Genomic DNA, 27,692 nt, shown 5'->3' on the forward strand with positions numbered 1-27,692 from the left:
GCCAGAAGCCCTGGGCTAAGGGCTGCTGCCCACGGTGACCACAGAGCCCCGCAAGGGCTGGAGAGAGAGTATCTCTCAACCCCCCAGCTGATGGCCGCCATGGAGGACCCCGCTATTTCGATGTTGCGGGACGCGGATCGTCTACACGTCCCTACTTCGATGTTGAACGTCGAAGTAGGGCGCTATTCCCATCCGCTCATGGGGTTAGCGACTTCGACGTCTCGCCGCCTAACGTCGATTTCAACTTCGAAATAGCGCCCAACACGTGTAGACGTGACGGGCGCTATTTCGAAGTTACTGCCACTACTTCGAAGTAGCGTGCACGTGTAGACGCAGCCCTAGAAATGAAGGGCTCATAGGGCTCTTGATGACTTCCCAAGTCCAGCCCCTTGGGAAGTCGTCAGAGCATCCCTGACAGGTGTTTGTCCAACCAGTTTTTAAAATATCCCAATGCTGGGGCTCCTATACCTCCCTTGGAACCCTTCTTCTAGAGCTCAACCCCCCTTAGCGTTAGAAAGCTTTTCCCAGTACCTAGCCCACATCTGCCTTGCTGCAGACTGGTTCTGTTGCTACTTGCCCTGCCTTCACTGGACATGGCAAACACTTGATCCCTAACCACCCTTAACATATTTAAAGACCATAATCAGGTTCTACCATCAGACTGCGCTTTCTCAAGACTCAATGTGCCTGGCTTTTTTTTTTACCCTTCCTTTACACTTCAGGCTTTCTAAACCTTTGATCATTTTGTTGCTCTCTCTGGACTCCCTGTGGTCCCCGCCTTCCCTGGAGCACAGATCCCACTGCTGCATCCAGTAGTCCAAGTGCGGGAGGAACAAAGTGAGAAGAGATGAGTGTTTGAGGTCGGTGGGGGTGAAGTCTGGTGCTCTCTTCCCTAACTCCTCTAGCAGTAGGCCTTCTGCCTATTCCCAGGCCCGGGAAAGCCTCCAGAGCGCTACCCGCTTTAGAGGTGGGGAATCGCCCTTGAAGGCGTGCTTTACCCTGCAGCTGGGAAGGTGCTTCTCGGCGTGGGTACACGGACACATGCTAGCTCCGGTCAAGCCAACATGCTACAAGCAGCATTGTAGCCAGGAGCAGCATGGGCAGTGGCTTGAGCTAGATGCCGAAGGACCTTCTCGGGGGGTCTGGCCAGGTTTGTGCTCAAGTGGTGAGGCAAAGCCCCCGCCTGCACTGTCCCAGGGTGCACTGCTTGTTGTAGAGGCTTAGCACCAGTAGGGCACCTGCACGCCTGTCTACCCTACCAGGGAAGCACACGCCTAGTTCCAGTGCAGGTTTCCTTCTCTGTGTATCAGCACCTGTCTCTCTCCTCCTCTCAGCCTGGGCCTTGCCCACCCCTTCCTCTTTCATCTCCCACTCGCTCTTCATATGCTTCTGTGCTGTCTGTGAGCCTGGAACAGTCCCTGTGACGGACTCCCCTGAAGTCAGACGCGTTTGTCCCCCCCACTGATTCACTCATCTCTGCTGCCCTCTCTGTTTCTGTTTTCACACCTGCTCTTAAGGGCCAAAGATGACACTCCTGCCTAGCAATCTGCCTTCCCCGTCCTCTCACCTTGTTCTCTCGTCATCATCTCCATTGCAGAGCCAGGGAGCAGGCAGTCTGTTTCATGGCTGTGCTCATTCATTGCCCTGCACCCATCTGCAGCAATGCAATTCTCTCTTACGTTCCCTTCCTCCCACCAGCTAATCCGAGCCTCTCTAGCTCAGTGCAGTGGTCGCTACAGATGGTGCAACAGTGTTTATTTTTTTGGAAATGATCCCGCATTTGTACAGCACCCTCGCAGCTAGAAGGATCCCCAGGCGTTTTACTAACTACATACAGGAGGTAATGTCATCTGGTGATGACATTGCCACCTCTGGGTGAAACACACCAGCCATTCAACTGCGCAGTGTGGTAAGAGGCAAGCGAAGAAAGCTGTGCCCATTTAAAACACAGGAGCGGATTCAGGGAGCCCAGAGTGTAATTGCAGGCGGTGGAATTTTATCAGTTCACTTAAGTTTTGGTGCTTCGAGAAAGCCACATGAGAATTCACCAGGATTTTTGTTTCAGGTGTCTTTGGGAAAGGGATTGCTGTGTCTCCATCTGTGCCTGGAGGCTGCAATAGCCAGTTTCTCTACCCACCAAAATGATAGGCCAGAACTAACCCTTCGTGTCCTGCACAAGTGGGCCAGGGCAGAATAGAAAGTGCTCACATCTGCGAATGTTGCCAGAGAAACCAGGCAAACTATTAACGTCAAGCCTTAATCCAAGGGGCCAGATGTTTAAACTGCAATGTGCTGCATCCATTCAAAAACGAAGAGCAGAGTATACCCTGCTCCATGGATCCCTGGGGAACGTTCTCTCATTCCATTTTCCCAGAGAACGTTTGGGGGCTGGGCCCATAGGATGCAGTCATGATCGGGAGATCAAACTGTGCATTGCAGTGGAGAACTTTTACTGTGGATTAACAAGCCCCAGAGAAGGGGGAAGTTTGCAGTCCAAAGCAAAGCTGCACTGATGATACGAACGTACCGTACTTGACCTGAGTCCCATGAAACAGTTAGCTTCTACGAGGTCGAAGCTACTAAAGCACAATTGTCTCACTTTTGGGACACAGGCAGCCAACTAGAGTCTGTTCGAATGGTCAAATAGTTTCTAACTTTTGTGTGTTGTTGGTTTCAAGTGGTGTTGCTCGCTGTTGTCCTGGGGAGTTGTGAGGGTGGACTTGACCAGAGATCCCCTCTTGCTTGTCTAGTTCAGCTAAGATCATTAAATGTTGGACTTGTTTTTCTATCTGTTTCTGTGCTGTGGATTACTAGGGTTGAAAGCCCCCAAGTTGCTTCTCAGAGCCTAGACCCAAGCATAATTTGACATTATTGATCAGGTGAATTAGCTTAACTCTCAGGGCACTGCCTGAGTAATGCTTTGCCGCTTTCAATGCGTTTGGGCCTTCACACGGCCATGTCACCCTTGCTCTTGCCAGGCAGTGAACAAGGCTACACCTGGGGCTTGTGTGTTCAGGGATGTCTGCCACTGTGATGCAACCAATCCAAGAAGTGCAGCATTATTAATGCGAACAGGCATATGTCCAATCTCAGGATAAGTTTCAGGGGTAGTGGACCACAAGCTACATATGAGTCAACAGTGTCTCGCTGTTGCAAAAAAGCAAACATGATTCTAGGTCGTATTGCCAGGAGTGTTGTGAGCAAGACATGAGAAGTCATTGTTCTTCTCTGCTCTTTGCTGATTAGGCTTCACATGGAGCATTGTGTCCCGTTCTGTGCACCACATTTCAAGAAGGATGTGGAGAAATCAGAGAAGGTCCAGCCAAGAGCAACAAGAATGATGAAAGGTTTAGAGAACATGAGCTCTCAGGGAACACTGAAAGAATTGGGCTTGTTTATTTTAGCAAAGAGAAGACGGAGAGGGGACCTGATAGCAGTTTACAAATACCTAAAAGAGTGTTATAAGGAGGAGGGAAAAAAATTGTTCTTGGCCCCTGAGGATAGGACAAGGAGCAGTGGGCTTAAACTGCAGCAAGGGAGGTTTAGGTTGGACATTAGGAAAAGCTTCCTGTCAGGGTGGAACACTGGAATAAATTGCCTAGGGGACGCTGTGGAATCTCCCATCACTGCAGATATTTAAGAACAGATTCAATAGACATCTATCAGGGATGGTCTAGATGGCACTTGGTCCTGCCATGAGGGCAGGAGCCTGACTCGATGACCTCTCGAGGTCCCTTCCAGTTCTAGTGTTGTGTGATTCAGAGCACCACCCATTGTCGGTTCAAGCTCCTGAGTGCTTAGAGTGAATGAGCAAATGCATTAAACCTTTTATTTATTTAAAAGGGTTGAACTTGGAATGATAAACTGATTCAGCAATACATCCCAGACCATCAGACAGTGTTTCCATAATGCATAGGATTAAATAGTTTTAATCCTCCCCAGTTTCTGTGACAAGGGGCAGAGCTAGTTCATTTCAAGCAGAGTTTACCTGACCTGTTCCTTTACACTTTGAACCAGTCTTGCAGTTTGGTGCTAGGCAGCCTCCACCTGATGCAAATTAAAGCCTCTTCCAGTTTCTTGAAGTCCACATTGCGCAACCCTGGGTGCAGAGAATAGTTCGCAATCAAACTTCCTATTTCCACATGTGCATTGGCCTCCAAACGCCTTTTTTGCTACAGAGCCTGTGCGCACATTCTAGTAACTGGCACGCCCATTGTACGAGAACTGTGCATTGGAATTCAGCTGGAGTGTGGTTCCTGTCTCTGGGGTTTTTTCCCTCCTAAAGTCTGAGCTATCCCCAGGCCTGTTGGCAAGGGGCGACAAAGAGGACAGTTGCCTCAGGGATCCCAACCACCCCCACCACTGCAGCAGTAGCACCTTTGAAATCACTGGAGCACTGTGTGGCGGGCTCTCAGCAGCTCGGAGGGGACAGGAGGAGGAGTGCAGTGCAGTGCAGTCCAGGCAGCTCTGAGGACGGGCTGCCCAGCCCTGGGTGTTCCACTTGAGGCCCTCCCCCTCTGGGAGTGCAGAGCTGGCCTGGGGCACCTTATAGACTGACAGATTTTTTGGAGCAGATGTCTGACAAAGTGGGTCTTTGCCCACAGAAGCTTCTGCTCCAAAAATTTGTCAGTCTGTAAGGTGCCCCAGGACTTCTTGTTGTTTTTGCTGTTGCAGACGAACACGGCTGCTCCTCCGACAGCCTTAAAGAGATGTAGCTCGCCCTGTTCTGAATTCGCCACGGGAGGCCTGTGCTCCACCTTATAAAACCACCCCGTAGCTCCTGCAGAATGATTTGCCCTCTTTATGCCCTCTACAGCCTAGCTGAAAATATACCTCAGGGCAGGGGGGATACAATACTATGGGTTAGTGCTGCCTTGGCACCTTCCCTCGCAGGACCTTGCGGTGTTTTGCCAACGCTATGTACTTTTCTCTTGTCCTGTGAGTTGCAGCCATCCTGCTGTTCTCGTGGGACTGCTGGGAACTTGGAGCATATCCCTGTTGCTTGCCTTGGCTGTCCTGTTTCCATGGATGCCAGGGCAGTGGGTCTCAACCTGTTTATCACTGGGGGCTGCGTATGCAGCTCTTGCTGTGGCATGGGGATCACATCCAAACGGGATATACTGGCTGCATGGCCCTGAGGATGTCACATGAGCCACAGGTGGGGGCTGGTTGGGCAGCAGCATTCGAGGCAGTCATAGTGATCTACTGCTTCCCCCCTCTCCGGATCTGACCACCAGCCCCAGAGGCACAGCCTTATGCCCCCTGCAGATCATTTACTCCTGCATGTTTGTTCCCATACATCCACAGCCAGGTACAGAGAGAGGCTGTCGCCTCAAGCTGCGTTCTCTCTTTGCCTGTGGTGCTTGTTCTCAGGCTCCTGGGATCTGCTTCCTTCCAGGCACACCAGGGTGATCCTGCTACACCAGGGTAAGCCACTGCAGCCTGTGTTCCTTTTCCACCCAATCCCTCCTTCTGCTGGGGCCTTGTATGAGACAGAGCCAGCTGCTCTGCCGGCTTCATCACTGCCCCCATTGTGCCCTGGCCTATCACAAACGTTTTATGCCCTGTCAATGACCTTGGCCATGCCAGAGGTCACGCGAAAGCTGTCAGTCTCTCTCCCGGGATACCAGCCTCCCGCCTGCCCCTTTGAGCAACACTCGACTGAGAATCAATTGTCACCTCCACCCCTAACAGTGGGATCCAGTTCATTCGCCCTGCCAGGCAGCTGAGTACAGGCAGAGACCTGCAGTGGGCCATTGCCCTCAGGGCTCCAGTCACAGTCTGAGTGACAAGCATGGCTGGGATTTCTTCCACGAGGTGGCCCTGTTGGCTAGCAGGTCTCTGCCTTGGACAAAGTCCCCAGTTCCGTGCAACGGGTTCTAGTCAAGAGAAGTGCAGGAGGTGAACAAGGCAGACACCACTACTGCTACCCACGTTCACCCCTGAGGTGCAGGACTGCTGGCCAGCAATAGAGCAGCATTTGGCAATCGGCTTGGGAACAAGGAGCTGCAAGACTGGATCAGAACCAAGGTCCATCTAGCCCGGTGCCCTCTTGGACAGGGATGTTAACTGGTAACAGCTAGAATAGCTCCTCCACCTTCACCTTGGTCAGGGGGTTGCTGCAGCACCGCAAGGCCCACAGGGGCAGAGGCTCTGCCAGCCATGCCAGAACAGCTCTGGTCCAGAGTGGCCCAGGCGCACCTCGGGCAAGAGTTTGCTCCAACCCAGCTGCTCCCCGCAGTTGGTTCACCAGTTAAACTAACCATTTAACTAATGAAATGGGGTTTTAGATCCCAGATGCTGCCGAGGAAGGTGTCAGAAGGGGCGTAACACATATGGGATCATCTATCCCAGCCTGGTCTCTAGAAGTTAGAGAGTTTAATCTCTCTTCCATGAGAGGAGTGGGGCACCTTCTACACATTACAATTGCTTCAGCCACAACTGGGGGAGCAACTGCAGATACTCAGCTCTTTAAGGGCTAAGCCGGGACAGCGCCTTCGATACGCCGCGTCCAGCTACTGTGCATGACGGAAGGCGACTCTGCTCACAGATCCCCGCACAGTTCTTTCTCTAGGCCGTCTTTTCTTTGCCAAGGCTGGGCTTGGGAGGGGAGATGTGACAGGGAACCCTATTTGTTGCCTTTATGCCCAAACATTTGGGCTCATAAAGCGATTCCTCTTTCTGCGCCGGCATAAAATCATGTAGGATTTGCCCGCATTCTTAGACACTGATTTGGAGGTGGGAGAGTGGAGGCTTTACTACTCCATTTAGCCTGCATTGCTGAGGTTTAAATGTACACACAGCTGCCAAATTTATGCACAAAGCTACATGCTCCCCCTAACTGCGAGATTAACGGGCGGCTGCTGAGAGTCGCTCTAGGCTTATTAATATGGAGGCTGTTCATCGCCTGCCACCTGCTGAAATCAACAAGGGGCGCTAAGTGCCTGGTGCTTGCTGCAAATTACAGGGAATTGCAACGTGGTGTGCCCTAGGAGGCTGCAGCAATGACAGCTCACACAAGGCAACCAAGCACAACCAATCAGGCTGAATGCTGGAGGCCGGGAAAAGCTGGCAGCCTGCGGCTGCCAGAGAAAGCCCTCTTGGCCAGCTGTAGGAGGGAGGGCAGTGGCTGTTCCAAGACACCTGCCCCTTTGTTGAAGCTGTTGAGAAACTGGGCATTTGGGAGGGGGGGGTGGGGGCGGCCCTGCAGGATTGCTTCTCTCGGCAGCACTGCAAAGGCCGGAGTTGGAAGTGGAGCCTTGGCTGAAAGGCAGGTTTAGTTGAAAGGCTTCTGCTGCAGCTCTCACCTGCGCCAGCCCTTTGCTGTTCCTCAAGGGCGTGTAGGGCTCCTCCTCGTGGCTCAGCGTGCGCTTGCCCACTGGCTAAGATGCTCTTGGTCCCAAGCCATCCTTGCTACCAGCACCTCTTGTCAATCTCCCACTTGAACACGTACAGCCTCCTCCTCCTTTCTGGCCTCCCTAACAGCCACCTCATTCCCATCTACTACGCTGCTCACACCAGCCAGACCGCACCCACCTCCACTGCCCCCCCCTTCCCCCCCCCGGCCTTGCTGCATCACAGCCCTTGCCCGACACTGGCCTGTCCAGCTATGCCCTTGCATACCTCAAGCCCCCAGCACTCTGCTCCCATGGTCTACCAACACGCTTCCTCACCGTGCCCTGAGCTGTCCCAGAGCACAGTCCCTGGCTGCAGACTCTGCACGAACTCCTCCTTCCTTCTCATCCCACACATCCTGCAAAACTCTACAGCTTCCTGTCCCGCAATCACAAAACAGGGTTTCCTAAATCTGGGTGCCAGCAGGCAGGTCCATAGGTTCGTGCTTTGTGGTCCCTGCTCCAGCCCTCGCTCCTCCTTGCCTGGTATAGTGTCTAGGCTCTTTTAATCACAGTCTGCAGAGGTCCTGTATTTGTCACGACAAACAGGCCGACGGAGTTCTCTCTCTCTCTCACACACACACACACACAAACAAACAAACAAACCAGCCTATGGCTCCAGCATTGCATATTAAAAATAAAGCCAGCAGAGGGTTCCCTGCGCCAGCCATCAAGCTGAGCAGGCCAGTAGGGATGTACCTAATTTGCCAATGCAGAAAGCCATGGCACCTCAGAGTCAAGGCTCTCGGTGTCATTTCTGCACATTAGCCGTGTCAGCCATACAATACTGCAGGAGGCAGGGAAGCACCCACTTCAATTTTCTGCTCCCAGGGGCATCTGCTAGCACAAGCACCTCGTCACAAGGAACTGAAGTGACTCTAACCAGAGCCTGTGGGAGGTGACAAACACGTCCCACATGCTGCTACCAGAGAGATGCATGTTTCAGAGCCAGGGGGGCGGGGGGGGGCTTTGCCTTTGGTCTGAGGCTTGTTTTGCGCTTTAAAGCTAGAAAACCAGATTTAGCAAAGAGTGGCTGGCCCCTGGGGGTGGCGGGGGGTTGTACAGTTTCTTTCAGTCCAATAGGTTGGAAATTTAAAGCTAGACTGGGCAAATTACAACCAGAATAGGCAGCGCTGCCTGGAAGATGGCTTGCCTGACCTGCTAGGTCAGTTTCATATCTTCTATGAGTCACTCAAAGCCAACCTTGTGCTTGCTGTTAGGCTACAATTCACGTCAGCCCAGCTGGGAGGAAAGGGTCTATTAATTTATTCTAGTGCTGCATACTAGATATTCTAGACCCTGCACAAACAAGTGCGGGGGCAGCGCTGGCCAGTGATTAGCACAGACACCTGAGCGTGTGAAGCCCAGCACTCTATTTTCATTTCTGCCCATGACTCTTTATAGCCCTGAGCTGATCAGTTTAATCGCTTTGTGCTGCAGTTTCCTCTGTCAGACAACCCCAGTGACACCTGCCCAACTTAGGGAAGCGCTTGGAGAGCCTCAGAGGAACAGTGTTATGCAAAGCCCCACCAGTAGCTTGCTTCTACCAGCAATAGCCTCATGGAATACATGTTTTAAGGCTCAGCGGGATAGCCATGTTAGTCTGTAGCTGTAAAAACAATGCAAAGTCCTGCAGAGCCTTAGAGATCAACTGATTTATTAGGACATAAGCGATGGACATCAGACAGTCTGGAGTGGAACTACAAAGGGGTGTACACATGTAAAAAAATTGCTGCAAAAGAAACCTTATTATCCATTGTAAATGAGGCTGATCACTCAGGGTGAGTGTGGCCATTTAGTGTAGCTGATGGGGAGATTGATGGGGCAGTTGCCTCTGAAGTGTGTTAGCCAACTTAGATCCTTACTGAGGCCTAATTGTATCATTTGGAATTCACAAATGAGTTCTAATTCTGCTGCTTCCCTGTGTACTGTCGTTTTGAAATATTCTGTGAAAAGCTGGCTATGTTTGAACCGCTTACTGAATGTCCAGGTTAGTGAGTGGTCTCTGACAACTTTGTGTGTGCTCCCTTTCTTGATGTCTGATTTGTGCCCATTTATCCTTGGATGCAGAGACCGTCCAGTTTGTCCACCATATATGGCAGAGGGGCTTTGATGGCAGAGACCTCATTAGCGGATATGCAGGTGTATGAGCTCCTGATGAGGTGGCTGATGTGGTGAGGTTCTGTGATGGGGTCCCTTGTATATGGACAGAGCTGGCAACAGACTTTGTTCCAAGGCACACCATTCTTGACAGGGACAAGGAATGGCATCTGTATGGGGAGAGATTAACAAAACTGGGACTTTTCTGCTTGGAAAAGAAGCCACTAAAGGATGAGGGGGGGTTATTAGAGGTCTAGAAAATCCTGAGTGGTGCAGGAAAATAGAACGAAGAAATGTTGTTTACTCTTTCACTAACATAACTCAACATCACCCAGTGACATGTATCAGCAGCAGATTTAAAACAACCAAAAGAAAGTATTACTTCACAGTCGGCGTGTGGACCTGTTTGCTGGGGGATGGTGGAAAGGTCCAACCTATAACAAGGTTCCCAAAAGGATAAAATCAGTTCAGGGATGACAGGCCCCTTGAAGGCCACCAGCCACGATGGGCAGAGCTGGTATCCCTCACTTTTGTTTGCCAGAAGCTGGGAATTGGAAACAGGGAACAGATCATGTGATGACTGCCTCTTCCGTTCATGCCTTCTGAAGCAACGGGCGTTGTCCCGTTGGAGAACAGGACACTGGACTAGATGGGCCTTTGTTTCAGACCCAGAATGGCCATTCTTATGTTCTTATACAGAGCCCAGATGTATTTGCTCCTGCTGTACCCCCTTAGATCCTTTTCCCCTCCCAGAGCTGAGATAATGCCCAGGAATCCTGATAGTCTCTCTCTCTCTCTCTCTCTCCCCCCACCTCCCCGACACAGAGTTAGTAACAAGTAAAAAGGTGTATTACTATATTAAGGCTAAACGGTGTCCCTTAAGTGACCTGCCACAAGCTGTTGGAATATGTTAGTGTCCGAGCTGAGTGGCCTTAGGCAAGCAGAAGTTCTGTAGCCACTGCTGATCATTCCACACCTGTAGAACAGTGCGGTCCCACCAGACTGAGCTTGTTTCATGGCACCAGAACTGGTGGCAAGGCAGGTTCATGTTGGACATTAGGAAAAATTTCCTATTAGGGTAACAAGTATCAGAGAGGGAGCCGAGTTAGTCTGTATCTTCAAAAACAACAACGAGAAGTCCTGTGGCACCTTCCTGACTAGCAGATATTTTGGAGCACAAGCTTTTGGGGGCAAAGACCCGCTTCATCAGAGGCATGAGTGTTAGTGTGGTTATGTACTGGAATAAACTGCTGTGGGTGGTCGTAGAATCTCCATCATTGGAGATATTTAAGAACAGGCTGGATAAATATTTAACAGGGATAACAGAGAGGGTGCTTGGTCCTGCCATGGGCGCCAGGGACTGGACTTGATGACTTCCTGAGGTTTCTTCCAGTTCTAGTTTTCTATGAGTCTGTGACTGACACACCCACGGCCACGTGAATCACGGCAGGCAGCTGAGCTATTCTGCATTATATAGTTTCTTATACCGCACTCGCTCCATATCTGAGCTCCTGTCGGGGTGCATGACACCTGTCATGTTCACTCTCTCATCCGCCCCTGCATGCACTCGCATTGCTGTCGGTGTCTGTTAGAGGAGGCAAGACAAGCCATGTGCTCCGAGTGGAGGGTGGGGAGGTCCTTGGTGCCCGGGGAAGTTCATTCCACAGGCTCAGACTTATCCCTGAGGTGGCTCTGTCTCCTGTCTCTCATCAGAGAGAGTCCCAGAGTCGTCAATCAGGGAGTTTCAGGTTCCTCGAGATGCCCTGCTCAGGCTATGAAATGGCATTAAATTAAATTAAAATAAATTAAATTAAATTAAATGGCTATGAAAACTGCTAGGAAGAAGGGCATGCGGGGGGAGGGGCACTCTGAGAGGGGGAGCAACAGGGAAATAACCCCCAGAAGTGTTCTCTCCAGCAAAGCCAGTTTTCAGGCACCAGAAAGGGGTGGGAGATGCAGAAGGGCCCCACTCATTCATCTGAAGGTACAAACAGATGTAGGGTAGGACCCCAATTATTTATTTAGCCAGCTGTAGTGCCTGTAGGCATGCGCCAGGACCCCACTGTGCTAGGTGCCAGACAATCCCTCCCTTGGGTCAGCTCAGCCAGGTGCCACCTAAGGCTTTTGGCTCAAGCTTCCCGAGGGAAAGAGATTCAAGAGCAGCAGAGACCATGCACGGGGATCTCCCCTGCCAGCATCTGACAGCAAAGTCCTTCCTTCCCTGACACCAGCGCAGTTCAAACACCTCGCACATCTAGGGTTACATCTGTGCTACAGCAGGAAGTCAGCTTAAGCTACACAACTCCAGTCCCGTGAATAACGTAACGGGGCCGGGGGGTCTACACCATAGGGGGTCAATGGCAGAAACTCTCCCATCAACTTTTCTTATGCTTCTCATGGGAGGTAGAGTAACGGGGTCAATGGGAGAACAGTCTGTGGTCGATTTGGCAGGTCTTCACTAGACCTGCTAAATCGACTCCCAATGGGCCGAGTAGCCCCCTGGGCTGTAACATAGACCTAGCACTAGATACCCTCCTCAGAGGAACAACTCTGGCTCTGCTCTGTCTTCACACCCTATGAAACAGACCCCAGCACAAAGCCTGTCCTCTTCCACAGCATATCCCACAAGGAGCATCACCCCTACAAAGCCAGGATTATGCATATGCTCCTTCCAGGCTAGGAAGAGGCTACTGAGAAACAGCCAACCAGAGCAAGAGCTCCTGATACAGAGCAGGGTTAGAGCAAACTGACAGAGATGTTGCTCCATTAACTTTTCTTGGGGTCAGCTTAGCAACTGGCTGAGAATAGGCATGGTCTGAAGAACCAACAAAACTGGGAGGCAGCGGTGCCTTCTGCTAGCTGGGAAGCGGCTCGCATCCTTGTGCCTTTTCTGTCTAATGCCACCTGACATTTTGGCAGAACCTTGGTTCATGGCCCTATGGCCTCAAAACATTCCCAGACCAGTAAGTTAGGCTTATTCCCATTTTAAAGATGGGAACCTGAGCTGAGACCTCTTGGTCCTGACTTCCAGAGCTGCTGCAATCCTGCAACTTGCAAGATGGCTCACGTCGGACACCCAACATTAGAGGCTGCTTCTGGAAACGAGTCTAAGTGACACGTCCAAAATCGAGTCAGTGGCGGGAAAAGAAGCCAGAAAGCCAAATGTCCCCTGTTCTAACCAGCTGATAACACCATCGAGCTAAGAGCATGGGACTGCACTGCAAATGCATCTGGCAGAGGTTTATGAGGAACTGAGCTCAAAAGATGACCCATTGTATCTTCATTTCTGCATCAGAGCACTTAGACAACCAGGACACCTACGTCTGGCTGCAGCCCTGTAATTTTACTGTGCAGCAGTTTGAGCCCTTCCTGTAATATAAGGCACAGAGGCCATATGAGTGCCATAAGGTGCAATTATAAATGAAAAGCAGAGAGCGGTTGCAGAGAACGGAACATTTACCCTGTCTTGGTAGAAGAAGAAACGAAGTGTTCTTCTCTTTAAACACCCCACAGCCAGCTTCCCATTTTGAGCAAACTCTGGGCCCAGACGCATCCGCTCCTGAAACCTGACAACTGCGGTGCCCGATGAGAGAGACAGGCCACCTGGTCCCTCCTGAGGCAGACGCAGTCTCTTCATGTTATACGCTCCCTACACTGCCATCATTAGATAGGAGAGAATCCAGTTTCTCTTTGTTGTTCCCGTCACCGTTGGTCTTTACAGTAACCACGTGTCCGAGTGCTGAACACAGTAGCACGACTGCAGCAGCAAGGCGTTCAGCTCCTTATATGTCTGCTCCCGCCAGTGCGGCAGCAGCACCTGGTTGTTAAACACCCGGAGGTTGGGTGCGCCGCTCCGTAACAAGCTGTACAGACAGGACCAGCGACTCTGAAGAGCCAGTCTAGTCCTCCGGTTCAGGATGATGCCCCGAACTGTCTTCTTGATCCTCAGCACCCGCAAGGCGGGCAGATCGAGGTGACAGAACACCAGGCCACGGCTCTGGGAGACATCCAAGTACTCCAGGGATCTGGATTCCAGAGAATAGGAGATGCCCAAGTCTTTGACTGGCACCAGCACATGAAGGATTAGAGTTTTGAGGTTGGGTAGGGCTTTGGCGAGATCTTGCATGATCTCTGGGCAAACCCCTTTGAAGCTCCAGAAGTATTTCAGCTCCAAGGTGTGAAGCTGCTGGAACTGGGTAAGCATGGCAACTGAGTGTGCAGACCAATCAAAGGGCAGCTTCATCCTGGAGAGCTTTGGGGATCTCTGGATAAACTTCTCCAGAAGGGTCTGGAAGTTACTGATCTGGTCCATTTTGGTCAAGCTGACCTGAGTCATACTGCAGGTGCCGGGCGGGTAGAAGTCAGGTGGTTCCAAGTGAGTCAAGGTCCAGTTCAGCTCCAGCTCCTGCAGTTCTCCACAGTGGACGCTGTCCAAGAAGCGTGAAAGGAAGTCAGCCCATTTGGTCTTCTGATCACCCAAATCAAAGCTGGCCCTGAGGACGAGCAGGCTAGCGCTGCGAGAAGTCAGGTGATAGGCGTACTGGTGGACCCACTCCTTCCACCTCTCAAATTCTCTGGCAGAAACCAGTACCAAATCCATGCCTGACTGGAAGGCCCCCAGTCTCATGAAGTCAGCCACTCTCCAGAGCTTGGGGGTGCGGATCAGCTTGCTCCAGGCTTCACAGACCAAGGCAGCTGTGCACTTCTCCACCTCTGAAAGGAAAGAGAAGACGTGGAGCTGACAGTCCACTGGCAGGAAGCTGAAGGGAAAGTAAGCTGGGCTTCTAGTCCTGTGACCCAGTGAGCCAGCCCGGGCCACCCCTGGGCCTTCTGGAGCACTGACCGCAGCAAGCTGAGGGAGGGCTGCACGCTGACAATGCTTCCTTTTCCGAGGCATCCTGCCCACGCAGCCACCAGCCAGGCTCCGCCCAACATAGAGGCTCAGTGGCACTGTTGCTTTCAGCTAGGCACTTCTAAGCCAGGTGTGACCAACTGAGACCTGTGGGGAGAGCATGACACCCTGTTACACAGACTGAGACAGCCACTCGATCAAACCCCCCGTGCCTTGCAGATAGATGGCTCGACTGCTCCAGAATGGAGGGCCAGGGGCTCCCGGTGCTCCCGCCTTCCTCTCTGGATTCCAGAGGCTACTTAAGTGTTTGAAAATTCTAGTTTTTTGGCAGATAATTTAGTTAATTGACAGGAACCCTGTGTCTAGTGCCTACATAAGAGAAGCAATTAAATATGTATTAGAACCAATGTTCTGACATCTTAGGGATAGTCATAAAGGGACACTGGATAGATTTAAAATTGTAATATGCATTCTTGGTTTGTTACTAATTCTGCAGGGAGAGAGACAGTGAGAGACACCCCATCATGACTCCTGGACAATATCTCAGCTTGGGGGGTGGGGGCGGCAGGTGAAGTGGAATTTAGTGGGTTACAACAGAGGCAAATACATCTGGGTTCTATATAAGAACATCAGATTGGCCACCCTGGGTCAGGCCAGTAGTCCACCTAGCCCAGTGTCCTATCTTCCAACAGGGGTCAATACTGGGAACAAACAGAGCAGAGTCATCTCCTGTCATCCGTTCCCAGGTTCTGACAAACAGAGGCAAGAGACATGCAGAACATGGTGTTGGATCCCTGCCCACTCTGGCTAATAGGTGTTGGGGGTCCTATCTTTCATGAACTCTTACCAAAACCCTGTCACAGTTTTGGTCTTCAGAACATCCCCCAGCAAAGAGTTCCACAGGTCGATTGCGAAGAAATACTTTCTTTTGTTGTTTTAAATCTATTGCCTATTAATTTCATTTGGTGACCCTGTTTTTTGTCAAGTATCGGAGGGGTAGCCGTGTTAGTCTGGATCTGTAGCAGCAACGAAGGGTCCTGTGGCACCTTATAGACTAACAGAAAAGTTTAGAGCATGAGCTTTCGTGACCAGCATCCGAAGAAGTGAGTTAACTCACGAAAGCTCATGCTCTAAACTTTTCTGTTAGTCTATAAGGTGCCACAGGACCCTTCGTTCCTGTTTTTTGTGTTACATAAAGGAGTAAATCCTTACCCAAATTTTCCTCAGACATATCCCTACCTTAGTTGTCTCTTTTCCAAGCTGAGAAATCCCAGTCTTTTTAATCTCACCTCATACAGGTTTTCCATAGCCCTAATCATTTCTGTTGCCTTTCTATGTACCTTTTCCTAATCCAACGTATTAGAGGCAACAAAATCTGAATGCATTATTCAATAACAAGAGACAGAATGGATTTATACAGAGGCAATATGATATTTGCTGTCTTATAATCTTTCCCTGTCCTAATAAATTCCAATATTTTGTTAGGGTGTGTTGTCTTTTGTTTGTTTTTGTTTTTGTTTTTTTTTTTGGGTGGGTGGAATGTTTGTTTTTTATTGTCACTAGACATGGAGCAGGTGTGCTCAGAGAACTACCCTCAATGACACAAAGATCTCTTTATTAATAGGTTCAGATGACTTAGACCCCATCAATATGTATAGCTGGGATCAATATTCCCTCTATTTTTGCCATTTGAGGGCAGAATAAATTTTGTTATGTGCACCAAGCATGTGGATGTGCACCACCAGCAGAACCACACGCAGCTGGCTGTGGGTGCGGTGCTAATCAGCTGGGCAGCACCTGAATCAATCTTAAATGGTTTCCCACATGCTCAGCTCACAGGGAACACTGCTTATGTTTAAACAATGAAAAATCCTGTGGCACCTTTTAGACTACCAGGTATGTTGAAGCATAAGCTTTTGTGGGCAAAGACCCGCTTCGGCAGATGTGTCTGACAAAGTGGGTCTTTGAGCACAAAAGCTTATGCTCCAATATATCTGTTAGTCTATAAGGTGCCACTGGACTTCTCACTGTTTTTGTGGATACCCCCTAATACACCTACCTCTTCTGATGCTTATATTTTGCCAAGTGCATTACTTTGCATTTATCAACAGCAAATTTCATCCGCCTTTGTGTTGCTCAGTCACCCAGTTTTGTGAGATCCTCAGTGATAACTCCTCACTCTACTTTGCACTGAACTATCCAATTTTGTACCAGCAAAATTTTACCACCTCACTGCACACCCCATTTTTCCGATCATCTATGAATGTAACAAAACAGCAGTCCTGACACATTCATGGATGGATAGTACAGAGAGAGCCATATTTGTCTGTATTCTAACTAAACAAAACAGCAGTCCTGTAGCACGTTAAAGACTAACAAAATGATGTACTTAATAATCATGAGTAAATCATTCTGTTAGCCTTTAAAGTGCCACAGGACTGCTGTGTTGTTTTGTCAGAACTCAGACAAACACGGCGACCTCTCTGTTACTATCCACCTATGAACGTGTCAAACACCACCAGCACCTGTGCAGGGTGGGCGGGACACACTGCTCCTTACCTGCCCTCCAGTTATTTTACCGCACAGAGCTGGAAGGGACCTTCAGCGATCATTGAGTCCAGTCCCCTGCACTCGCAGCAGGGCCTAGCACCATCCCGGACAGATTCTTTCCACTCTCTTTGCCCCAGATCCCTACGTGCCCCCCCCCCGCCCCCCCAGGGCTGAACTCACGGCCCTGGGCTCCGCCGGCCAATGCACACGCCATGGAGCTACCCCTCCCCGGAGTGCCCTGTCTCCCGGGGGCCGCTGTCACTCCGGCCCGTCGGTGCTCCCAGGCTCCTCTAACGAGTCGCAGCGGTAACTGGTTGGACGGAGGGGCCTTCTGCCAGCACAGCAGGTGGGCGGGCGGCTCCCAGCTCGTCCCAGGCGCGCTCCGGCGGGGGGCGGGTGAGGGCTCCGCCAGCGGGGAGCAGACCCCGGTAGGGAACTCGGGGGGCAGCTAGAGCCCCCCCAACTGCCCCCTCCCCCTACCTTGTCCCCGGAGCGCCGAACGGCTCCTCCTCTCGCCGCCACATTGTCATGCGCGCTTCCGGGTGCCCAGCCCGCGCGGTCTTTAGATGTCATCAAAGAGCGACAGAGCTGGGAGCAGCGGAGAGGGGAGGCGAGAGCGTACCCCCGGCGTTCTCCCGCCCCCTGCTGGCGGGCGCCGGAACCGCGAGCCGCTAGGGGAGGGAGCCCGGCTCCCAGGGTCCCAGAGGCACCGCCCCCGCCGCTCCCCATTGGCTGGCCGGCGCGACCAATGGGCGCTGCGGAGGCGATGCCAGGGCAGCGAGGCAATTCCCTGCGAGCCTCACGCGGGGCGGGAGTCCCACTGCGCCTCCCGCACGTGGATTCCCCGCTCGCGCCGCAGCCACCGGGGGTAAGTGGGGGGGGGGCTGGCTGTGCACCCGGCAAGGGGCGGGGCCAAGGGCAGCCCCCCGCCACGTGCAGCAGCGCTGCCAGGGCACCTCAAGGGGGCCCTCAGGTCACCGCCACTGCCAAAGGAATAGCAGCGGTAGCCTGAGCTCCTGGCCCCTGTGCAGCTAACTCCCCCCTGCACGCACCCCACCTGCACCCCATTCCTGGTCACAACCCAAACCCCTGCACCCCATTGTAACCCTGCCAGACCCTGCACCCCTCCTCCAGCTCAGAACCTCTCCTTCACCCAGCCCCCCACCCCCCAGCTCCACAGCCACTCCTGCACCCCAGTCCCTTACTCCAAGCTTGCTCTGCACCCCCATTTCCATCCCAAACCTACCCCTCCTCCAGTAATATCATGTACCGCTTACCAAATTCTTGGCCCAGCCCCATCAAAATTGCTGCAAACCACTGCCCTGTGTCATTGCCTCCCTTGCTGGGGCTGGATGTAATCAACACACAGTGAGAGCCAGTACCCAAACCCTGGCCCCTTGTCACCCTGACTGCATCAGCCTAAGTGTCATGCCAATCACAGGGGACAAGTTCCTATGTGGGTGTAGGGGACAAGCATAATTTCTGGGAGTGATATTTTAGCATAGATGCTCCCCAAGCCTAACTCTTGCACATCAGGCCTGAAATTAAGATACATCTGCTAGAGCTGGAAGGGACCTCAGGAGATCATCTAGTCTAATCCCCTGCCCTCTTGGCAGGACCAAGCACCATCCCTGACCTCTATTTGCCCTTGTCCCTAAATGGCCTCCTCAAGGATTGAGCTCACAACCCTTGCTTTAGCAGGCTAATGCTCCAGCCATTGAGCTATCCCTGCCACTGTTCATGCTAGAGGCAGTTCACAAGCCTTCCGTAAAGACTACGCACAACTCTCATTCTGCCACCTGCCAACAGCGGGGTGAGCCAGGCTGCTTCCAGCCCAAGAGTGTCGGTGTTCAGCTGAGATCTGGGAACCTTGGCATGAATAGGCATCACAGCCCCTGTTCCCAGGCCCCTCCCAAACCCAGTGATGGACCCGAGGAGCCCTGCTTGCCCCTGGGATGTGCTGAGACCAATGAGAGCCTCACCCCCATCAACCTAGTAAGGAGCCACTGAGTTCTGTGGGGAGGCCCTGGAAGCAGAAAGCCCCTGCAGAAGGCTGTGAGCTGGACAGAGGAGGCTGACAGGCTGCGGGGTGAGAAGAAGAGTCGCGCTGTAGCTCTTTGCTCAGCCCACTGGTGCCCTGCTCCTTGGGGAACTGGCACATCCGTGTTCTGGCTGTCAGGGAGATGTACGAGGGGCGCAAACCATTGACACCTGGCTCCTGCCCTCAACTCGCCTGCCTGCAGCTGCCACATGGGGCCCGCTGCCCAGGGAGGGGAGGTCTGTGGTTCCTCCCCTTTAGCTTGCTGCACTCTGGGGGTGCACTTGGAGCTGGGTGAAGGCACACCCCTGGGTACCCATGTCCCAGGTGTTGCTCAGGCAGGGGCAGCTGCCCTCCAAGCACACACGGCTCCCTGCCAGGTACCTGCACCTTCACCCAGCTCTCGGTTCCCCCATCGGTCCCTCGCCCAGCTTCTCCACTGCTGTGACTTGGGAGGCAACCAGGGTCCTGCCAGGGTCACCACCTCTGCCAGCTCACCTGCTCACATCCTGCTGGCCAGGTGGATTGTGCTTAAAGCCCACCCTCAGCACCCCTTGTCCATTTCCACCAATGGGGGTATGAAATGCAAATTAATTGGGGGTGGGGCTAGTGGTGCCTGGATGAGCCACCTCCACCATCACAATGCTGCCTAACCACTCAGCTGTGCTGCCCTCCTGGCCCTGGCTCTGAGTCTGGCCAACAGACAGGGCATGTAGCATGCCAGCCCAGCTTCCCGCCCCACCCGCCCCCAGCACCAAAGCTAGGCATAAGCAGGCCAAGCAACCATGCAGGGCCCCCACGAGTGCAAGGGGGACCCTATTACTTTTTAGTATGTGCTGAGCGTGGGGAGGTGAGTTATCCTGCTCAGGGCACCACCAGGGGAAAACCAGCCCTGCTGCTTGCAGTGCTGTGGTTCAAAGAGCCTGTGTAGCTCTGGGCCAGGGCGTGTTGCTGTGGTTTGGTCAGCAACGGTCTGTCAGCTCTCGGGCGCTAGGAGGCTCCCCAGCAGAAGTTGCCTCAGAACCCTCCTGGAGAGGCCATGTTAATGCTGCAGGAAGTGGGTGCAGCCTCGTGGTTGTGAGTGTGGGGAGGGAGCATTAATTCCCACTTGGGGGGCAAAGCCCCACCCAACCTGGCTGCCAGCTTCCTCTGCTGGACCTACAGCTGGGCTGGGTCATTGCCCAGTGTGAAAGATCTCAGGGATGCCAGGGCTGGCCAAGGGCCCCCTGCAAAATCAGGCACTGCTGGACCCAGGCCTTGACACAATGGCTGATTGTGACATCACATGTTCCATACAGCAAAGTGGCTGGGCAAGGACATGGGCCACTCCTGCCAGGGCAGGATGGGGCCTCAAGCTGAGCTGCCCCTGGGCATCTAGGGCTGATGTGCCCCCCTAGGCAGCTGTCATTGCTTGCTGGGCACAGGCAGGCCAAGGCACATCCCAGGCCCTGGCAACAGAGTCACAGTGTCACAGTGCCATCACCCTGGGAGTGCAGCAGCAGGAGGCAGAGCTGGGAGGCCAGCCCCGATTCCCAGCCCCCTACTTCAGTGCAGGTGCAGCCAGCCATCAGGCCTAGCACTCCCTGGGTGGGAGCAGTGGGTCCCTGAGCACCTGGCACTTCACAGAAGGATCACTCCACCCCCAGGGCCTGAACCCCATGGGGCATTGCAGGCCCCATCACCCTCAGGGGCTGCTCTGTGGCTGAGAAGTCACCAGCCCCCAGCTCCCTTTTCAGGGGCTTGGTGGTGCTGGGACACACCTTTTCCTGCTCCACCTGCACCAGCCTGGCACAGCTCTGACTCTGCCAGCCCCTGGCTGGGCAGCACTGCCTGGCCTCACTCTCCCCACCCCAGCCAGCTGTGCAGGCCCACCCCCAGCACCCTGCCTGCAAGGACCTTCAACACACCACCAGTCCAGTCTCCTCTGCATGACTATCACCATCCCTGGCAGGTTTTTTTTTTTTTTGTTTGTTTAAATCTAGTCCCCCACATCCCTAAATGGCCCTTAAGGGCAGAACTTGCAACCCTGGGCTTAGTAGGCCAACACTCTAACCACAGAGCTATCCTGCCCCAGCTCAACCCAGTGGGAAAAGGAAGCCCCTTGGCCCAAGGGTATAGTCAGGATAAGGCCTGATTTCCTGTTTCCCCCCCCGCCCCCCCAGCTGCACAGGCAAGCGACCCAGTCCAAGCCAAGCACAGTGGCCCCAGGTGCACTGTGTGTGTGTGCGCACGTGCGCATGTGCATGCGCACTAGGTGCAAGTGTGTTGGGAGGGGTGCTGGTGCTACAGCAGAACAAACCCCTGCAGGCTGAGGGTTGCCCTAATCTGGGGAGGGGGGGCGGTGTTGAGCTAGGGACCCTGCATAAGCCTGGCGTTGCAGCCAGGAGGCCCACTGCCCTGGTGAGTGGAAGTGCCACTCATGGTGCCAAGGCCTGGTGGCGCTGCTTAAGCTGCGGGGAAAATAAAAAAAAAAAAAATATCATCCCAGGCAGGTCCTGGATCCCATCCTGCAGTGGTGAGTTCAACGGGTTAGTGCCATACCACACCCTCAGACACCACCGCACCACGCTGCACCTTGGTCTGCACCTATAGGCACCACCCCACCCCCTTTCCTTAGCACTTCCTGGGTGCTGCTGGGTGAAGCAAAGTTATAGCGGGTCCTTGCAGCAATGGGGAAGCCAGCCTGGTTGGGGGTGGCGGGGGGGAATCTCCCCACCGCACAGGCTGACTGGTGACTTTGCCCCCTCCCCCCAGCATGGAGGTTGCTGAGTACTGTGCTGCGCCTTCTCATCCTGGACGTGGCCGTGTGAAGCTGAGCTTGGAGGCCCTGGATGCTGGGAGCCAGCAGGTCACACCGCGGTCCAGGAACAGGCTCAGCCCGAGCCGGCGCCGTAGCAAGCACCGGGCCAGCTCCTTCGAAGAGGTCCTGGTGGATGAGTGGGACATGCTCCGGGATGCAGCGGCTACGGTCATCCAGGCCGCCTGGCGCGGGTACCAGGCTCGGGAGTGGCGTCGTGCCCAGTACCATGCAGCTGTCACCATCCAGGCTGCCTGGCGGGGCTTCTGTGCCAGGCAGCAGGTGGCCAGCCAGTGGGCGGAGGTGCCTGCCTGGCAGGGCTATGGAGCCAGTGGGGGGCCCTTTTGGGCTCCACCAGAGCTAGATGAGGAGCAGGCCGCCACCATGATCCAGGCCCACTACCGGGGGTACCGGGCACGCCAGGAGCTGGCAGCCAGACACAGAGCCGCCACCGCCATCCAGCCCCACTGGCAGGGCTACAGGGCCAGTGGGGGGCCCTTTTGGGCTCCGCCGGAGTTGGACGAGGAGCAGGCTGCGACCGCCATCCAGGCCCACTACCGGGGGTACCAGGCACGCCAGGAGCTGGCAGCCAGCCACAGAGCTGCCGCCACCATTCAGGCCCACTGGCGGGGCTACCAGGCCCGGCAGGCGCTGGCTCAAGGCCGGGCCATTCCTCACTCCAGCAGCAGCCGGCAGGAATTCTTCAACCAGACGTACCAAGGGCTCCTGGACTATGTAACTGGGGAGCCGCCGGCCCCGGGCCCCACCAGCCTAGTGGCCAGGAGACACGCCCAGGCCGGGGCCCAGAGTCGGCCCAGCTTCCGCACTGGCCAGCCAGGGGAGCACGGGGCGGGCGGGGAGAGGCTGCCAAAGCCGCCAGGCCTGGTACAGAGCGGGGGCAGGGTGCCGCCTGCCTGCAAGACATGCCCCCAGTGCGGGCGGAGCACCATGGTGCGGGTCCTGGTGGGGGTGGGGAGGGGCACGGCTCACCAGTCGGCTGCCAGCTTGGCGGGACATCACTACCATGAGCCGCCCCCCCCTCGCCAGGCAGCCACCGGCCCCTGCAGTGCCAGAAGGGAGGGCACCAGTGTCAAGCAGCCATGGCACAGCGCTGGGCACGGCCATGCTCAGCCCGCCCGAGCCGGGCACTACCACATGGCGAGGGCGGAGGGAGCAGCCCATAAAGGGCACCAGCCCTGGACAGGCCCCCCACCTGCAGGCCAAAGGGGGGCTGAAGACTGGGCCGCCCACACCGGGTGGCGCCAGGGCAGGGGCCATCCCCTTGTGGCCCAGACCACCCCCTGCTGTGGGGAGTGGGGCAGGGACAGCCTGGCAGGTGCCAGGGCCACGCTGTACCGCTCCGCTGCCCTCTCCCCGCCAATAGCTGCGCTCCAGGCGGCCGGAGGGGTTACCCACGCAGCCCCGCTCCCCAGCAGCGGCTGGTCCCGCCAGGCCCAGGCCAAGCAGCGAGCCTTCAAGACCAGGAAGCAGCATTGGCAGCTGGTGCGGGCTGCCACGCTCATCCAGGCCTTCTGGCGGGGCTGCCAGGCCCGGCGGGCCCTGCGTGAGCAGCAGAAGGCCGCTGTCAGGATCCAGTCGGCGTTCCGGGGCCACCGGACCAGGACCTACCTCTGTGCTGAGGGCATCCTGAGCGGGGCTGAGCTAGAGGAGGAGGAGGTGGACGGTGCCTGGAGCTGCCAGTGGGGGCAATACCGCTAGGCCAAGATGCCTTGTAGGGCAGGGGTGGGCGGGCGAGCTGGTGGGGTGAGGAACTCCAATAAAGCTGGAGTAACTGCATCTCTTCCTGAAGGACTGCATGCGTGAATCCCCAGCTGGCTTCTCCAGTACAGGGACTAGGGCACACGCCAGACACGCACCCAAGCCGGGGCCCTGCCAGTTACTGCCCCTCGTCCCAGCACAATTTGCCTCTGGGGAAACTGAGGCCCGCGCCAGGCAGGGGACTCACCCTGGAACTCGGAACTGCAGGGCTGTTGTAGCTGCATTGGTCCCGGGGCCTGAGAGAAACACGTCATTTACTGCCCAGCATCTGCTGGAGAGAACCGGTCCCTTGCCACAGGAAACTGGGGGCAGCAGAATCTGGAACATCAGATTTTCCTTTAGCCTCCCCCCAATATCCTACTCCCCCCGCCAAACTAGGAAGCAGGACTTCTGCCTTCCAGCCCCTCCCAGGTCTAACCCAGTAGCCCCCCTCCCCGTACCTGGGACAGAGCCCAGGTGTCCTGGCTCGGTCAGTAGCGCTCACACAGAGCTTGGCTATTGCATGACTTGGGGATGGGGTGGGGGGTCCTTGTTCTCTTGCTCACTAGCCCCATTGCCCTCGTCACCCCTGCTGGAGCCGCTGGTGCGGGCTGTGGCTGGCTGCGTTGCAGTTAAACAGCCGTGCCAGGCCTGGGGCAGATGGCAGGTGCAGACTCGCCAGCTGTGGGGGTGCTGGGCTCTGGGTCCTGGCGTGTAGGGAGGCACAGGCAGCCACAGTGGTTAATTGCGACGTGGCCGTCCCCTGGGTGGCCATGGGAGACAAGGCCACAGGCCTCCCCGCTCTGTGCCGCCAGGCTGAGCAGGGTGGCTCTGGGGCTGGGCGTGGGCGGAGAGCTCAGGCAAGCAGGGGCCAGGCAGGGCTCTCGTGGGGGTGTTGTTTTGGGCTGGCAGTGGGGCTGACGACAATGCTGGGCCCCAGGGCAAGGTGGGTGTGCAGCTGGCCTCCTCCCAAGCTGGCATAGAGGCCCCACGGCACGCCAGGCCCTGTGCCCTGTGCCACAGGGTGGTTCAAAAGGGCCAGGGGAGGGCCTTGAAGGGCTGGGCCCAGGGGCCATTTCCCCTCTGGACCCCCTGCTGTCGTGTGTGTGTGTGTCTGGGCCCCTCCCTTCTGTGTGTGTGTGTGTGTGTGTACACACACGCACAAGACTGGGCTCCCCCTTCTCTCTGGGGGGTGGGTGTGCATGGCTGGGGCCCCCCCCTTCTTTCTTTCTGTGTGTGTGTGTGTGTGTGTGTGTGTGTGTGTCTTTCTCTCTCACTCTGGGCTCCCCCCTTCTGTGTGTGTGTGTGTGGCTGGGCTCCCCCCTTTTCTCTGGGGTGCGCATGGCTGGGCTCCCCCCCTCCCCTCTGGGGTGTGCGCGCGTGTGTGTGTGTGTGCGCACGGCTGGGCTCCCCCCTTCTCTCTGGGGTGAGTGGGCGCACACTTGCTTTGACAACACTGCCGTTAGTACTGGATGGGTGTGGTGCCATGGGGCCACACAGCTGAACAAGCACACCTGGCCTCAGGCTTGGTGCGCAAGCCAAACCTCCACTCACAAATGAAAAATCTTAGAACAGTGCCCCTGCCCCACAACCCCTGTTCCCTTGTTCCTGAACCCTCCTGCCCCGCCCCCCACATATCGCCCAACACTTACATTTCTTACAGGCACTGGATTATCGCAGCGGCCAGGGAGAGGTTTGATAGTCACTACCTGGAAGAAAGTGTTACTTTCACCCCGGTTATGAATAAACACAAAGGATTGGACGGAGGTTCCTGTCCTAGTGTTTCTCTAAGAATTTGGGACTATAAACATCACCTCCATGACCGTCACTGAATGGGCTCAAGTCTCAGAGATTCTGGCACCCTCAGAAATATTCAAAAGAAAACAGGAGCTAAGATCCCTTCCCAGTTGGACGAGATGGCCAGCCCAGGAGACACACAGCTATAAAAGGGCTGGCTGCTTAAGGCCAGGATTGGTCGTTGCTGCGCAGTAACCGCTAGGAAAGGTTCTCGGTGAAAAGTCCTTAGAATCCAAAAGGGCATTTGCTGTCCTGCTGAGGACACAACGTTTGTGTGTACCAGGCCGGGCCCCACCTGGGACTCTGACCCAGCCCACTGTAAAGAGAAGAAGCTCTCAGCCAAGTGCAAAGTGGACTAAATGGAATGGCCCCACTGTCATTCCCTCCAGAACTGGAGTGTTGGAAAAACCAGGTGTAGGATGGAAATTTCTGAGGCAGTTTATGGGATTCTGCTAAAAGCCCCCTATTCCAGTCCTCCAGTCTGGAGAAGGCCTATAACCCTACAGTTCAGAAACCCAGTTAGCAAGAGTGGATGGTTACCACCACTTGCCCACCTCCCATCTCACTTACAAGACCCAGTGAAGGTCATCCTAACTCAGACAAGGCCTTGGAGTCTGGAGGGAGGGATAGTTGCCCTGACAACCACATTCCAAGAAGAGGCCATGCAAGTGAGAACTGGGATATAGCAACATCCCATTTACTCTCCCACACTGGTACATAAAGATAAATGTACTATTGCTCTGTGCTGTTACTGGCGCTTTTGCTTTACTCTTGTAGCTAATGCACCCCTAGATATGCTGGTGTGATGGCATCATCATTACTCCTGTAGATGCATCATTAATTCAATTAGACACGTAGATGCCCTTAAATGCCTGCTTTATGTCCCCTGTTAAGGAAAACCGCTTGTACTAGAGATGTTCTATAAGCAATGGGCAGGGATACTATGTAACCTTTTTAGATTATTGGTTTGTTGTGCTCATTTCGGCTTGCTGCTAGGACCTGTCCAGGCTTGCCGTAGTCCCCCCTGCCCATCAATAATCTATATAATCAATTGTAACCCATTGTCTGGCAGTGCTCCACTGAGTCCTGATGGGGGAAGTGACATTCCACCAGCGCGGTGTGTAACAAACCCTCCTGCTCACTGCAGACATGGTGTCTGGACTTTATTCCAACACCTGGAAAGGGTTAAATGTAATTTACGCAGTTTGTGGTGAGACAGCAGGGCACGAGCCCGGCAGGTGGTCGTTCTTTAGCTCTGCTGCTCTGACAGTGAAGCGTTCCTGGGTGACAGAGCAAAGAATAGCCAGCCTGCGGGGGCGAGAGAAGTGTGCACTAGCTTTTCAGTCAGTGTGGCCAAGGGAGCCCCAGGGACACAGCAGAGCCAGAGGTGCATAAAGAACTAGTCCTACATTTCCCACCCTCCTGGGCAGAGGGGAGGCAGGAGCCAATGTCTTGCAGGGGCAGGGTTGGAGGTGTGCGCGTGGGCCTTTGCCCTCCCTAATGACATCCCTGCATATCCACCTAGTCCTGGCAGAGCAGAGTGGGGCGGACGACTGTTCTGGCTGGTGTAAGCCAAGACCAGAGCTCCTGAGCTGGGGCGCCTGCCTCTCACCTGGTGGAGCGAGGGCAGAGCTCTTTGTTTTTACGGCTGAGGGCCTGTCCATAACGTGTGTGGGTGGGGAGGATTGACCCACTGGGATCCAATCCCAGCCCCCTCCCTGCCCAGGGCCCAGGCTGAGCTGCCGCCTGGGAGCTATCAGCCCCTCCTTGCATCATGTCAGAGGTGGTCCTACGGCTGGCTCCTTCCAAAGAAGGCAGTGCACGGTACCATGCCTTAACCCACTGGAGGGCGCACAGAGGGAAATGCCCCCCAACCCCATCGCCCTTCAGGGCCTGGACCACAAAGTTGAGGGCCCCTCGGAGCTGCATCCCAGCTGGGGGGCAGTTTTGTACACAGACAAACATCTGCAGCATCTTGTATAGTCTCCCTGAGCCACCTGTCTCACGGGCACCCTGCAGCAGGGAGCTGTGCATGCTAACGACCCACTGTGGATGGACGCGGCGACCTTGCCGTGGCAGGGCAACCAGAGAGGCCTCTCCTCCTCAGCACCTGATCCTGCCTGGTAATGTCAGTGCCCTGCATCTTCCCAGGCGCTGTCCACAGTGCAATTAACCTCTGTGGCTGGACCGCCCGCCCACCCTCCACCGGAGCCCCAGAGCACTGGGCTACCTCCAGGAGGCGGATGGGGAGGCCCCTGCAAGTTCACCTCCCTGTCGGGTCACTCCTGGCTGGCTGGGCTGTGGGTGGCAGCTGTCCTGACAAAGGGGCACTGCCCCCCACAGGAACGGCTCATGGACCCCTTTGTTTCTGCGCCAGGTGGGGCAAACAGGGCCTGACCCTCCTGG

At 54.8% G+C, this 27,692-nt stretch overlaps 1 protein-coding gene across 5 annotated transcripts; it reads right to left on the bottom strand.

Moving 5' to 3' along the window:
* Positions 1 to 286: 286 nt before the first annotated feature.
* LOC142009073 (uncharacterized) lies at positions 287 to 17,447 on the bottom strand. Of its 5 annotated transcripts, none has more exons than XR_012644320.1 (2): positions 12,955 to 15,380; positions 287 to 4,099 (listed from the first exon to the last, which is right to left on the bottom strand). XR_012644320.1 is itself a non-coding variant. In XM_074986528.1 (2 exons), exon 2 carries the CDS (start codon positions 14,389 to 14,391, stop codon positions 13,210 to 13,212), a length of 1,182 nt encoding a protein of 393 aa, XP_074842629.1. In that variant the 5' UTR covers positions 14,392 to 14,493; positions 17,377 to 17,447; the 3' UTR covers positions 9,035 to 13,209. The 5 variants fall into 5 exon arrangements, 2 of the variants coding, with proteins under 2 accessions (XP_074842629.1, XP_074842630.1); XR_012644319.1 differs by lacking the exon at positions 287 to 4,099 and adding an exon at positions 9,035 to 9,664; XR_012644318.1 differs by lacking the exon at positions 287 to 4,099 and adding an exon at positions 9,035 to 11,266.
* Positions 17,448 to 27,692: the final 10,245 nt, after the last annotated feature.

Source organism: Carettochelys insculpta, chromosome 2, assembly GCF_033958435.1.
Source record: "Carettochelys insculpta isolate YL-2023 chromosome 2, ASM3395843v1, whole genome shotgun sequence".
Taxonomy (NCBI): Eukaryota; Metazoa; Chordata; order Testudines; family Carettochelyidae; genus Carettochelys; species Carettochelys insculpta.